General features: G+C 40.5%; 3 protein-coding genes across 3 annotated transcripts; 1 reads left to right on the top strand and 2 right to left on the bottom strand.

Annotated features, from left to right (window-relative positions):
• Positions 1 to 154: 154 nt before the first annotated feature.
• LOC130080356 (histone H2B) lies at positions 155 to 638 on the top strand. Its single transcript, XM_056245712.1, has one exon. The coding sequence runs from the start codon at positions 199 to 201 to the stop codon at positions 571 to 573; it is 375 nt and encodes a 124-aa protein (XP_056101687.1). The 5' UTR covers positions 155 to 198; the 3' UTR covers positions 574 to 638.
• A 1,485-nt stretch (positions 639 to 2,123) lies between these two features.
• Positions 2,124 to 2,510, bottom strand: LOC130080351 (histone H2A-like). Its single transcript, XM_056245708.1, has one exon. The coding sequence runs from the start codon at positions 2,508 to 2,510 to the stop codon at positions 2,124 to 2,126; it is 387 nt and encodes a 128-aa protein (XP_056101683.1).
• Positions 2,511 to 4,567: 2,057 nt separating this feature from the next.
• On the bottom strand, positions 4,568 to 7,451 carry LOC130080398 (piggyBac transposable element-derived protein 4-like). The gene is made up of 2 exons (XM_056245751.1): positions 7,301 to 7,451; positions 4,568 to 6,143 (listed from the first exon to the last, which is right to left on the bottom strand). The coding sequence occupies exons 1-2, from the start codon at positions 7,438 to 7,440 to the stop codon at positions 4,568 to 4,570; spliced, it is 1,716 nt and encodes a 571-aa protein (XP_056101726.1). The 5' UTR covers positions 7,441 to 7,451.
• Positions 7,452 to 13,461: the final 6,010 nt, after the last annotated feature.

Genomic DNA, 13,461 nt, shown 5'->3' with positions numbered 1-13,461 from the left:
AGCCGCTCGTGATTGGCACTTGTTCCTCTCGTGATTCTTTGAGTTGTCCAATGAAAAACGATTTTATGGGTTTGGCCTATGAAAACAGGCAATCAGCAGAATCTCGAATCTCTTTGAAAATTTGCATAAGGAGCGAATAAATGCCTGTTTCGCACTGCCGTTTACATTGATTCGTCCGTTTTCTGATCACGCATCATCATGCCTGAACCAGCAAAGTCCGCTCCTAAGAAGGGATCCAAGAAGGCCGTCACCAAGACCGCCGGTAAGGGAGGAAAGAAGCGCAGAAAGTCCAGGAAGGAGAGCTACGCCATCTATGTCTACAAAGTGCTGAAGCAGGTTCATCCTGACACCGGCATCTCCTCCAAGGCGATGGGCATCATGAACTCCTTCGTCAACGACATCTTCGAGCGCATCGCCGGTGAGTCGTCTCGCCTCGCGCACTACAACAAGCGCTCCACCATCACTTCCAGAGAGATCCAGACCGCCGTGCGTCTGCTGCTGCCCGGAGAGCTGGCCAAACACGCCGTGTCTGAGGGCACAAAGGCCGTCACCAAATATACCAGCTCGAAGTAAAGCGGGATCTGAGATTTCAGCTACCACAAAGGCTCTTTTAAGAGCCACCCACTTTCTCAATGGAAAGAGTTCCTGTTGTCTGTTTAAATGGTGAAAAACTGTGTCTTCTAAGAAATGATCTCCACCTTTTTCTCTCAGATGTGTTAATTATTAGATAGTACTAATCACCTCTTAGCTGTTGAAACCATAAAAAAAGTCCTCTCTCCCGCTCACTCTCCTCCCTCTCATTTCAACGGGAGCGGACTTTTCACGAGAGATTATATTACTGCGCCGAGTCGAAGTGCTCCCAAGCACTTGCTATGGTATTTTGCCATACAATATGTTTTCATGACAAGAAGCACAAGCAAGTATAATTCTCTTAAGAAACTCTTTAATAACTTATGCACAAGCATAACATGCAAGCACATGTTCCGCATTCACTCTTACTCTCCTCTCACCTACTTCACATGTATATCTAACCTAAGGAGCTTGAGTGCCATCTAGTGGAGTATTAACGTAAGGACGTCACAATATAGTTATCCATTTTACACGCTTAGAAAAGCGCAACTTTTTATTTTGTGTCACCGTCTTAGGTCGAGTTACACTACTCGTGTAACAGTTACTCGTGTAACTGTATTTAAATAGGGAAAACGTGGAGGTGTTTGGTCGCTTCTCTTCTTGGCACGTATCCAATGAACAGGGCTGAGATAAGATCTAACAAGGTTTCGCCGCAAGACAGCGATGTAGTGCACGCACTGAGACGAGAGAGGTATGTATGATGTATCAAGTCGTCTTAGTTAAGGGAATAACATAGTTTAATATGAAAAACCAGTAGAGTATCCCTTTAAATCAGACTAGACCCCTGTACTGCAGGATAAACCTGAAAACATGCCAGTGCTGGACTGGTTTTTTAATGACTGACACACGGCCTGATTTTCGGCTGAGCAGGGAGGCCCTGAGAGTGCTGCTGGACCTGTTGAGAAGTAAACGGCGATACGGATGGGGCCGCCATAATAGAGACCCTGGTATTTATTTCCTGGCTGGCGTGTGGTAGATCATACAGGGTCGTCTTCGGAGTGTTTGACATGCCCTGTACATACCACTGTCCACTATAAAAGCACTGCAGCGAGACACACTAGGGTTTCCATCCGTCCCGTAAAAAAAGGGATCAAAGACCCAGAGTAACATTGACCAATTTCTGTTACCATGAAGTCGAGATGTGTATATTGCTTTTTATTTTGGATAATTTATTAATATATTCAATACATTATCAGAGCTTGGTAAACCAACAATATTTTAATTTTAAGGAAAATGGGTTGGGTGACAAACACACATTAGGGAACCATCATGTGCTTATAACAAACACGCACACCTACGACTGTAACATTAACGTTACCTGTTGATATTGCAGAGCAATCATATTATACTGGTTGATGGTTTATTTCCTCTCTCAACCAAACACCTCAATGGCGTTGTAAGTTATTATTAACCAAGAAAATCACTCTCCATCAGATAAAATGGGTGGCTCTTAAAAGAGCCTTTTGGTCTAAATAAAACAAACTGGAGTTGAATTATTTAGATTTGGAGGGTTTCTCGGTCTTCTTGGGCAGCAGCACGGCCTGGATGTTGGGCAGCACGCCGCCCTGAGCGATGGTCACTCGGCCCAGAAGTTTGTTGAGCTCCTCGTCGTTACGCACCGCCAGCTGCAGATGACGGGGGATGATGCGGGTCTTCTTGTTGTCCCGAGCGGCGTTTCCAGCCAGCTCCAGGATCTCAGCGGTCAGATACTCGAGCACCGCCGCCAGATAAACAGGAGCTCCGGCACCGACGCGCTCGCCGTAGTTTCCTTTGCGCAGAAGCCTGTGAACACGGCCGACGGGGAACTGCAGACCCGCCCTGGAGGAGCGAGTCTTAGCCTTCGCTCTGGCCTTACCACCGGTTTTGCCTCTTCCACTCATGTTATTTATTTTAATTCAGTTTTAACAACCTTCTAAGCCGAGGGTTAAGAGAATGAAAACTCGTGTTTCCACTTACTGTCTTTAAAGGAGAGTGCAGGTCGCCCATTGGTTTAGAGTCTATAAAGATTCAAACCAATCACTGGCCTTCGCTCCAAAGCCCAACCCCCTATTCTAGCGGGAATAATTATGCACTAAATAAGTATGTATCAAGGATTTGTAACCATCAAGATAGAAGAGCTGAAACTATTGAAATATTTGTGATAGAAATTCATGAAATTGCTTAACAGTTGTTAGGGGAATTAATATTAATTTAATAATGTTTTTTTCTGTGCACACAGTTAATTTGTGTTAAAAAAAATTTTTTTAACTAAAATGGTTAAATAACAATTTAAACAAGCTTTTCAGATAATTCACTTCAATATCAACATGCTGCTAGGGTTTGATACGCACACTTTTTAACATGTATGCACACCATAAAGTCGAAATAAATGTATATATATGGATATTATACACTGTTCCTACACATTTCATACTGTATTCTGTGCACAATGGCCTTCTGATACTATGTTATATATTATGTTCCATTGCAATTTTATCACCGCCCATATAGCTGGATGTGGTGTTGTTTGTATTGGTCACAATTCTCCAGCATGTTGTGGGTATATATTCTGTTTGTGTGTTGTATCATATTTGGACTGTGATCACTGCCTTAACCCTCATAAGCTTTTTGGCCATTTTTAATATATATTTTTATGTATAAAATAGATCACACAACTTGATTGATTCAAGACTAGGTAACTTATTTTTGACAAAAAGTATTTTATAGTTTTTGTTTAGATTGCACAGGTTTAAGTGGTCAAAAGTAAAATATTAACTGTTTCCTTTGAATAAAAAGCAAAACTCATGTATTGTAATGATTTCTGTTAATTTTGAGAGTTAGTGGGTGGCTCTTAAAAGAGCTGTTGATGAAAAAAAAGTGGACTTTATTTTTTGGGAGCTGCCTTTATAGGCATGGCAGCTTTAGGCTTTCCCTTAGGTTTAGATGCCATGGCTTTTTTAGCACTTTTGGCTGTCTATCAGGCCAAGTTGCTCAGGTCTCTGGACGAGGGCGGGCCAGACCCAGAAGTTTTCAAAGAGCTCCGGTGTGGCACAGGTCTGGCCCTCAGAGCGACGAAAGTGACAGCTAAGCGATCGGCCGCAACATGGGAAATCTTGTGGTGTTAGATCGTCTCCTGTGGCTCACCCTGACTGAGTTAAAAGTTAAAAGACGGCCCTTCTGGACACACCCGTGAACCCCTCAGGTCTCTTCAGAGCGGAGATGGCAAGCTGCAAAAAAATCCTGAAAAATGCACTGAATTACGACGATTGGGACTTCCTATCATTATATAGGCTAATAATTATATTTCTAAATCAACCCTATTTCTCTTTTCACACTCTTGTACACTGGGTGACTGACAGCATTTGAACAGGATGCTTAAACTGGCAGGGAATTTTCTCCTCTTTGCCTTCCCATGAGGCCACAGTGCTCAGAGTAAATGTGCCACAGAGAACGATGGGTAGATGTTCAATGGATTATGCTGGCAAAAGCAATGACAGTTAAGAAATTCCTTGAAAGAATACATGGAGAGGTTACCATTTTAGAATTTTTCAAAATAGTTCACGGAGGTCTAAAATCTCCCATCAAGTATTTAATATTTAAAACCCCATAGAATCTGAGGTGTTGAAATCCTGAAGATGTTGGACATGCTCTAATATTTTTGCTTATTTCAGCTATTTACACCTTAAGGAAAATGGTTCACAAAAGCAGTGTGAAAGACAAAGTAGCATTAATGAAACCAGAAAATCAAAGACAGTGCCAGTGGTCATAAAAACTGCATTCAGCACCTGAGCGAATACTAATCCGTTCCCTAAAGGGTCTATTAATATGAAATAAATGTGTGAGAATGTGAGACTTTTTTTCTCCATGTAGTTTATTTACAAAAATAGTACACATACTCCAATTACACACCCTCTTTTGAATTTGAGGCACATTTTTGTGCACCCAGGTTTGAACACTCTCACAAATCGTTGTGCCATTCCTGGAAACAGTTCCTGTTCAACTGAAGACACAAATGAACGTCACATGCCTGGCATTTCCATGGCGTTTGTTGCTTCTTGCCACGCACTGCTTTGCAATGCACACATATGCGGCGACCAACAGTGGCAATATTTCTGACATTGGAGGTCAGCTCAGCTCCTGGAACCGGCACATGGTCATTACTGGTCTGTTCTGGATCTGCTTTCTCAGACACACCGCAGAGCTCTGCAACAAGCTCTTCCATAAAGGCCTTGTGTGTCATGTTGCCGTGTAGCTCCTTGTGCAATATGAAAGCGTTGGTGGCAGCAACATCCAAGAACTGTAGAAAGACTTTTCTGTACCACTTCATGGTGTTGTGCTGTGCAGTGTAGTACTGCAACAGCTGGTCGGACGGGTCAACACTTGTCATGTGCTGGTTGTACGCGGTCACAGGCGCAGGACATGGAAAAGACTTTGTCCTTCGTATATCTTGTGCTTTCACTTTTCGTTGCACACGGTCTCCTGTATAGGCAGCATGGATGGTGGAACAAACAGACACCTCTCGTTTGTCCATCCATTTCACACACACAAGAGGCCCATCCCGAATCCACCGGATGGATCCCCTGCTGGACTTTTTGGTCAGTGAATTAGATGCGCTCCGTGGGAAGTCCTTCCTATAGTCTCTGTAAGTCCCACAAGCACCAAACTTCATAGCAAACAAGTCTGTTAAGAGCTTTGGACTTGTATAGAAATCATCCATGTACACATGGTACCCAGAGCCCAAAGCTTTCTTGTCCAGAAGAGACATCACAGCATCATAAGAAAGCCCACGGCCAGTGGGAAAGATGTTCTTGCCCGTGTACACAGAGAGGTCCACAGTATATCCATTCGACGAGTCCGCCAGGACAAAAAACTTGAAGCCCAGCTTTGCTGGCTCGGCTTTCATGAATCTTCTCATTCCTGCATTTGCTCTGCATGCCACCAGTCTTTCCTTCACAGCCAAATTTCTTCTGGGATGATAAAAGGTTTTGCACGCAAGACGGATGGTGTCCATGAGGGGTCTGACTCTGAAAAGCTGGTCATGTTCAGCTGTTCCCCTCTTTTTGTCATTTTCCTTGTCTGCGTCTGGGTGACTTACGTGCAAATTCCATGAAATGGTGCGGTATCGGTCCCTAGACATGACTGTGGTGGGAAAAGGCACAGAGAAGAGACTGTCCTGCCGCCAGTAGTCAGCGATGGAGCTCATCTTCACAGAGGCCATGTAGAAAACGAGTCCAATGTAGCGGTAAAGCTCGCCAACACTGACATCTGTCCAACTGTATTTGCGACCCTTTGAAAGTGCCCTGGCAGCCTGAGCGTTTGTGTTGTGGCACAGATTGGACACGGCGCTCTCTGAGAAAAACAGTTTGAAAAGACTCATAGGAGAGTGCGAGTCAACAAGATTCGACTGCGGCCCAGGTTCCCGAGCTGGCAGGAATCTCAGAGACTTTGGAGCCACATCGACATCAGTCTCTTTTCTCCATGACAGAGTCTTGGCTCTCTTTAAAACAGGAATCTGGTCACTGTCATTCTCACATCTGTGGGGGGAGAAAGCAAAAGTGAGCATGTTGACAACAGGATCACAACACCATTATCAATTACTTATACTGATATTTTGCCCACTCATTAAAAAGCGATTACACATTCATCCAGGCACATACTTTGCTTAGATTAATTTTGATTACATATACTGTGGAATAATATGTCACTTGTAAAATGACGGGGTAAACGTGCACTTACTCATTAAGATTCTCAACCGCGTTGAAAACTGAACGATGGCGTCCTGTGTGAGGTCCACGTGAAGGAACCACATTCCTAAGAAAAGAAAAACGAACACGCACAAATATTAGTAAACATTTGTTAGCATGTTATCCAAGCTGGCAAACCAGTGCATGCATAAGTGATAGACCCTTTTCACATTTCCAGGTTTCTCAGAAGAGAAAATCATCCTAGTTGGGTAAAATTCTAAAGTGGTGAATGAGAGTTTACATTAAATATATATGTTTTAATTTGCTCAAATGGCAACAGAAAAACTTCACAATAGTGTTTTCAGAACATTCAAAAAGAGTAATAAAAAGAGTAAAAAAAATATATAGAGCGAACTTGATAAAGGCAGTCAAGAAGAGAGAAAGATGTTAATTTCACAGTCACTCACACAGCAGTATTAGAAACACCCTAGTTTTTTTGTAATTTGATGCAACGGTAATATAATACTCAGTATATAGTTGTAAATGTAAACACTAACATTATATGTATATATATATATATATATATATATATATATATATATATATATATATACACACATACATACACACACACACTTTGCAGGATTTACAATGCTGATCACCATTAAAACTAGTCATCACAGTCTGTGAAAAGGGTCCATTGATAATTAATGGATATACGGTCGCGCGCTTTATGGCTGTTGATGAGGCATCGACACTGTTAACACATTCAAAACATTTACACCTCAGCAGGTGTTGGAGAACACAAGTTAAGCTCCGTTGCTAAGTATCTCTCTCTCTTCACAGAGTATAACATGTATACGCTTGTTTTGCAATGCATTTAGAATCCAGAACAAGACATCTCACTCAGAAAATTACAAACTGGCAGATTTCCGTCTGGCCATATTGGTTTGAACCAGCTAACTTATATGCGCCTCTAATAACTAAAAGAAGAATAAACGGCTTACTCTTCAGAAAATGTGTCCTGTGCTGGATGCAGGCCTTCATCATCAACGTCTTCTTCATCTTCTGACTCTGACGAACAAGTGAATTCTTCCTCGCTGTCTACGATCATCCGAAGAGCTTCCTCGTGTGCGTGACGAGCCATCTTGAGGAAAAGTCAATACACAAGTTTACGCGCCAAATCATGGGCGCCGCCATAACTCTACTTAAATGCACTTCATTTCCGCCGGAAGAGGTTTGCACACAGCGTCTGCCGGTGTACACAGCGACGGTTCCACGACTGGAGATGGCGTTACTATCCCCCACCCGAATTCAGTGCAGAACACTAACATGACGACGTGGCCCAGCATAACGTACAGCGAGATTTGCTCCTACTTCGTGCAATCCATGGCAATAGATGGAAAAGCAATTGGACAATCTGAAAGCCGTCGAGGCATATCAATATCTGCACAGCAACAAAGTCGGTTGTGTCATGTCATACACAGCTAGATAAAACAGACATAACGTGCAAATAACTATCAGTTTATGTCCGTGGTAATAGCAAATGTATCTGTGTGTTACTTTAATGTTTCTTTTAACATAATAACAACAATTGTGGCTAAATAAGTGTTTGCAGTTTATAGCTTAATCAGGGAAGACATTTACATGATTATAGGAAATAAAAGAAGCATGTTGTTGCGGATGGAATACGTGTTTGTATTTGGAAAACGGACTGTAACCTATAACATGACTTACTGCTGAGCTATAAATAAAGACATGATCTCTTTTGCAATTATCCTTATGACTCTGCATTGTTTTACCTGCTGTGTACCAACCAACCATTTTACCGGTTAAAATACCTTTAAATGTCGAAACTGAAGGGTTGGTCAAAATCCCTTGCCTCTTCAAATACATATATAATCATATATCATTTTGAATGGTTATATACTTCCTTTATAAAAATCAATAATCAAATATATTCATTATCACATAATAATTTTTATATTCTTGTGCTTGTGAAATTATATTTTCTTAAATGCATGGATGCAAGTAACCAGTTTCTTTTAGGTGCATTCCAATCTTACTTTGAGATTGCACTTAGTACACGCAGGACACGAAGGCCACGGAACCCACAAGGCCGTTTGTCTCTTTCTCTGGGATCAGTAGAAAGGTTAGAGGGTCCTAAAGGCAGCGTGGGCACATATGATTCTTCGCTGGACATAATGGTCAAGCTATATTGAGCGTTACTATCAAACTTGAATTGTTGTATTAAAATGTATTCTTTCCAGTATATTTCCTTCCTTGGGAGTAAATGCCAGTGATCTGTTTTTCTCCCAAACGAGTGAATGTTTTAGCAGTATGTTTTGGTATACTTAACTGATAATAAGGAGCTCAGACTCTCTTCAGCCTTGATGGGAGCTGTTATTTGCTAGTGTCTGTTATTTGTGTGTGTGTGCGTATGACATTCTATGTAGGTTCTGGACGGTCGGACCAGACACCCCGGCGCCCTTCTCTAACCTGCGAGGCCACCACAGGCCTAAATCCAATGAGTGGACGACAACTATCTTTACTAATGGCGATAGGCACCCCTATCTCCTCACATGTGTTAAATTGTTTAGGCTTTAATGTTTCTTAGCCAATGAGAATCATTCAACCTGTAAGCAATGACGTAGCTTAGACCTTGGAAATGGTATAACTGCTGTGATCTTTGTAACTGTAAGGGGGGCGGTCTACGAACTCCTGTGTGAGTCTTGAAGCTGACTTCTGCTGATGAAAATGCAAACTATCTTCAGTAAAACTTTTCTTTAATTTTTTATAATTCTGACTCCGGGTCTTCATTCTTCATATCTGGTTCTGGGTCTTTGACTGTATACCCCTTACAGTTATGGTGGAGGATGCGCTGGCAATTATTCTCGGTGACACCCCTGGCAAATCAACAAACAAGGTAGTAAGCTTTTGTTAATTGTTAGGGCTGTCTGACTGGAGGAGATTTTGAAGGAGAGCGGGAGAGCTTCACTCCGATGAGGCGAGTGAAGCTTCACTCCGATGAGGCGAGTGAAGGAGTAAGTTAATTATACTGCTGACAGTATAAGAAGTCGCTGAGAGCGTCGTTAAGGGTAACGGCAGCAGACAGCGCAAGCGAAGCGTGCTCTGTGGGGGCCCCGCTGGGCATTACTGGTGTAGCACCACCCCAGCAGAGCACGTCCCTGGGCTAGAGGTCCAGTGGCACCGTAAACCTGCTCAATCTCTTCCATCTCAGATAGGGGATCCCCGAACTTAGTGAAGTGAATCAGGCAGTTAGGGATACTAACAATAACAGGGTTGTTTGCCAGGGATGCATCAGGAACGATTCTGAGAGAAAAATTAAAAAAGTTGTGACCCAAATTGGCATGGACCAGTATATGTAACTGTGATTTTGGAGTATACTTTGCAGTTTCATCACGCAGAAGCCAAGCTGTGTTGTTCAAAGATCGCCGCCTCCATTTCTGCAATAACTTCAGGTGAGTATGAACCATGATTAAGATATGGCAGAAAAATGTAATAACTTAATCAGTAACCTGAAGAGTCCTGAAACAAATAGTGAGACAGGAAAAGCAAACGCTGTAAGCAGCTGTGCTCTAAAGCCCTCACTTTAAATAAATTTGCAGAAATGATTAAGTAAATGGTAGTCAGGATTTTGATTCTGATTGGAAATTTAAACAACATGACTGGCTACAAACAAACAAAGAAACTGAAAAATTAAAATGTTTAGCCTCGTATTGCTTACGATGATTACAAGAAGCAAGTGAAAGAAATTCTGGGTCAGGGATAATTTCCCTCGACAAGCGACTAAAGTTAAACAGACACTTTGTGAAAACAACTTAGAATATTTTGCAGCTTATGAAAATTAATGTTCTGCCAATAATAATGATGAAGATTATGATTGGGTTATTATGATTAAATCCGCCACTGGTGGACTGTAAAAGAATACAGAGAACTGCTTAATCAGTGGCTCTGTTTACATTCCTGAATGGGACACACACTGCTTCAAGGGCGTGTAGTAAGTTGGAGCCGTTGAGGCTGACACATGAACCCTTTTGAAGAAAAGATCTATAATAGTAATTTTTATAAGTTGATGTAAAATTAATGACTCCAACAAATGTGAGTTGCAAAATATATCAAAGTAACTTAAAGGATGATTGTGTTGCAATTAAAATTTTTAAAAAGGTTTTAGATGATATAGAGAGACTAATCTCACAGATGATTTACAATAACTGCAAAAGTATCACAAGCAGAGAGTGCTTGCCTCACAACTTAGTGTGTGAATCCTAATTGGAGATTGATAAACTCCAAGAGAAATCTTAAGTCAAATATTAAACTATGGTTGAGAACTTGACAATTAAAATTGAGATTGAGAAATGTGAAACGTTATTGAGAACTAGAATAATTATTTTTATGTAAAACAAATAAGCAGAAGCCGTACTGAATTAACAGTTGCTAAATGCTGATTAAACAAACAGCTTGAAAAGTTGACCATGAAAGAACTAGAAGCTGATGTTTAGTTTTCAAAAGATAAGTTTGTTATTGGCTGTAATGAAACAGTTTGCTTATCTGAATCTGATGTGTGCTGTGGCTGAAACTGCCAGTGCAACAGACTCAATCTGAGTGGAAATTTGTAATGCCTAAATTTCCTGATGTGTGGGCAAAAGACAAATATAAATAATATGTTTATTTGAAACCGTATGTAATATCTGGCAAAGATGCCTTAAGCTGGGATAGAGTTAAAAGATAATAGATAAAAGTTTGATGTTAGAAGTATATAAGAGAGCAGTGTACCATCCAATAGAGTCTCAGAGTCTCTCTCATTCAATGAGTCAGCTAAAAGCTGTTATCTGTGATAATGTGTAAAGCACAGTGTGTCAGTTGAAGAATCATAGACACAGAGATGGTAAAAGAAACCATTTAGAGAGCAATTTGTTTTAAAAGTAAAACTGAATGACTTTAAAGAAGTATTTAAAATAATAATACAGATAGAGATGACATTTTGATTAGCTTATTTTAGGACCAGTAACTTCTTTGTCTGATTTAGTCTCCACCATTCAGGACCGATGGCTCTGGCTACAGATGAAGTACACTGAATGTACGGTTGTGATCTAAATTCACTGAGTATAAATCTAAGCAGCTAGGTTTCTGCTTTTAAGATGGTTAATGGATTTAAGTGATTAAATACTGTTGTTATTAATCTGTCTCCCTATGTGAACACTATTAGGCAATCCGAATGGCTCTGGTGACTCTTGAACGTGCCTTTCCTAAGCTCTAGAAAACAGCTGAGTTCTGTTGAAGCAAACAGCCTGTGATGGGAAAGAGCGGTCACCAGTGGGCACGAGTGGCCATCTCTATGACGGGTAAGACCTTCTATTGGCCTGACAGGGGGCAACCCAAGCCAGAGTGGATCACGTAAAGTCATTGGGCATCTCCTGAATGGAGGTGTGTTATGTGAGACAGGTATGAGGGTTGAGCAGGAGCTGTGAGGCCAGCAGCGTCCTTATGGCGTTAAGGGGAGATGACGCGGTGACGAGTCACGGCATGTCTCCCCAATAAAGCAAAGCTCCTCGATATATACCACTCGCCAGAAGAAACCGCATTAGTTGTATGGCTTGTTTTTTTTATTGTGACAAGCGTCTGCAAATATACCAGGGGAAAACACCCTGATGGAGATTATAGATAAAGGGCTAACAGGAGTGGGCTTTCAAGAGCCAGCTGAGGCCATGAAGTGATTCCCATTAGTTGTTGTGGAGACAGTAGCAAAACTTTTTATGTACTGGTTTGCCTTATGGGCAGGGAAAATCATAGTGTTGATTTTGAACTAATAGGTCTATGACATAGTTTTAACTCCTGAAGGTCGTTAGACATGGTGGTGGCTAAAGATGAAGACAGCTTTTGATTTAAGAAAAGTCTGGATAACAAAGGTGAATGGTCAAAGATTATTGTAACGAATTTAATATTACATTTTATATAAGTTACAGTCTTAGAAATTTATTTATAGTGAGAGAGACTGCTTGAGCAGAGGAAGGGATGGTAACTGTGTCTGTCTTTCCATTATCGGCCTGCTAGAGCAAGCTGAAGCAAAATAATGATAATGAAACAAAACAACCCAGCTGACCTTGTTAAATTCTAATGAATAATGAACAAGACATGCTTTGAAACTGGTTGGGAGACCATGTAAAATTAGGTAGAAGCTACCGGAAAATGGGAAGTTTAAAATCTTATTTAAAATTTAAATCTTTTAGCAATAATATAAAGAAAAATGAACATTGAAAATGAACAGTTAACATATGTGTGTCTAGTATGAGTGCGTATGATGGTGACAGCACTTTATGTCTTGTATGTATTAGTTTGGGGTACTATTATTTCCTGATTTTGAGGATATTGTGTCATTAACCTCTGGAATTAGTGTTTCATCATTACAGATGGGTTAAGTGAAATGACCAACTTTAAAAAAGGTTGATAATTCTAAGACAATCTGATGAAAAGACAATGCAGAACATGGGACGAGCTTTAATTGGAGTGGTTCTCCAGCTCTGTCTGCTATTGGTAATTATGAATGCTTTTGTCATTTATGATATTGAACTGAATTACTCTCTGGATTAGTATTTTATATAAATTGGAATTGTAAAGAAGATTGCCGTCCATTCTGGGGTAAAACTCTTGTCTAAATTCAACTGAGGGTCTAAATTTAAATAGACAACTAGGTGGGATCATAAGGATAAACGTAGGAAAAAAAAAAAAAGATATATACATATAGACTTGACGGCAGAGAGACAAAGTGACACATTGGCTAAGTCACTATCCAAATTATCCAGAGTGAGTTCCCTCATTTTTATTGAAAGGCCGGAGGGCGAACAAAGAAGGAGTGAATATAACTTCTAAAAAGAAAAGGTTTTATTTCTCAATCGATTAAATGTATGTATGACATTAGATGTCTAAGAAAACTACAATTTAATAAAGGTAAAAAGAGAAAGCAGCTATATGGCTGTGGGCTGGGATCTGAGTAACATAATATTTTGGTTTCTGTAAAACTGTAAAGATAAGTGGAACTGAGACAAATACTGTGAGAAGTAGTTATAATGAAAAATAAAGTTGAAGTTAATGATAAGAAAACAAGAGTATTGAAGAATTAATAAAATACCATGATTCCCCTAACGAG

The sequence above is a fragment of the Rhinichthys klamathensis genome, unplaced genomic scaffold (assembly GCF_029890125.1).
Source record: "Rhinichthys klamathensis goyatoka isolate OS25496 unplaced genomic scaffold, OSU_Roscu_1.1 h1tg000033l_1, whole genome shotgun sequence".
NCBI classification, from domain to species: Eukaryota; Metazoa; Chordata; class Actinopteri; order Cypriniformes; family Leuciscidae; genus Rhinichthys; species Rhinichthys klamathensis.
This window is presented reverse-complemented; position numbering and strand designations above follow the sequence as displayed.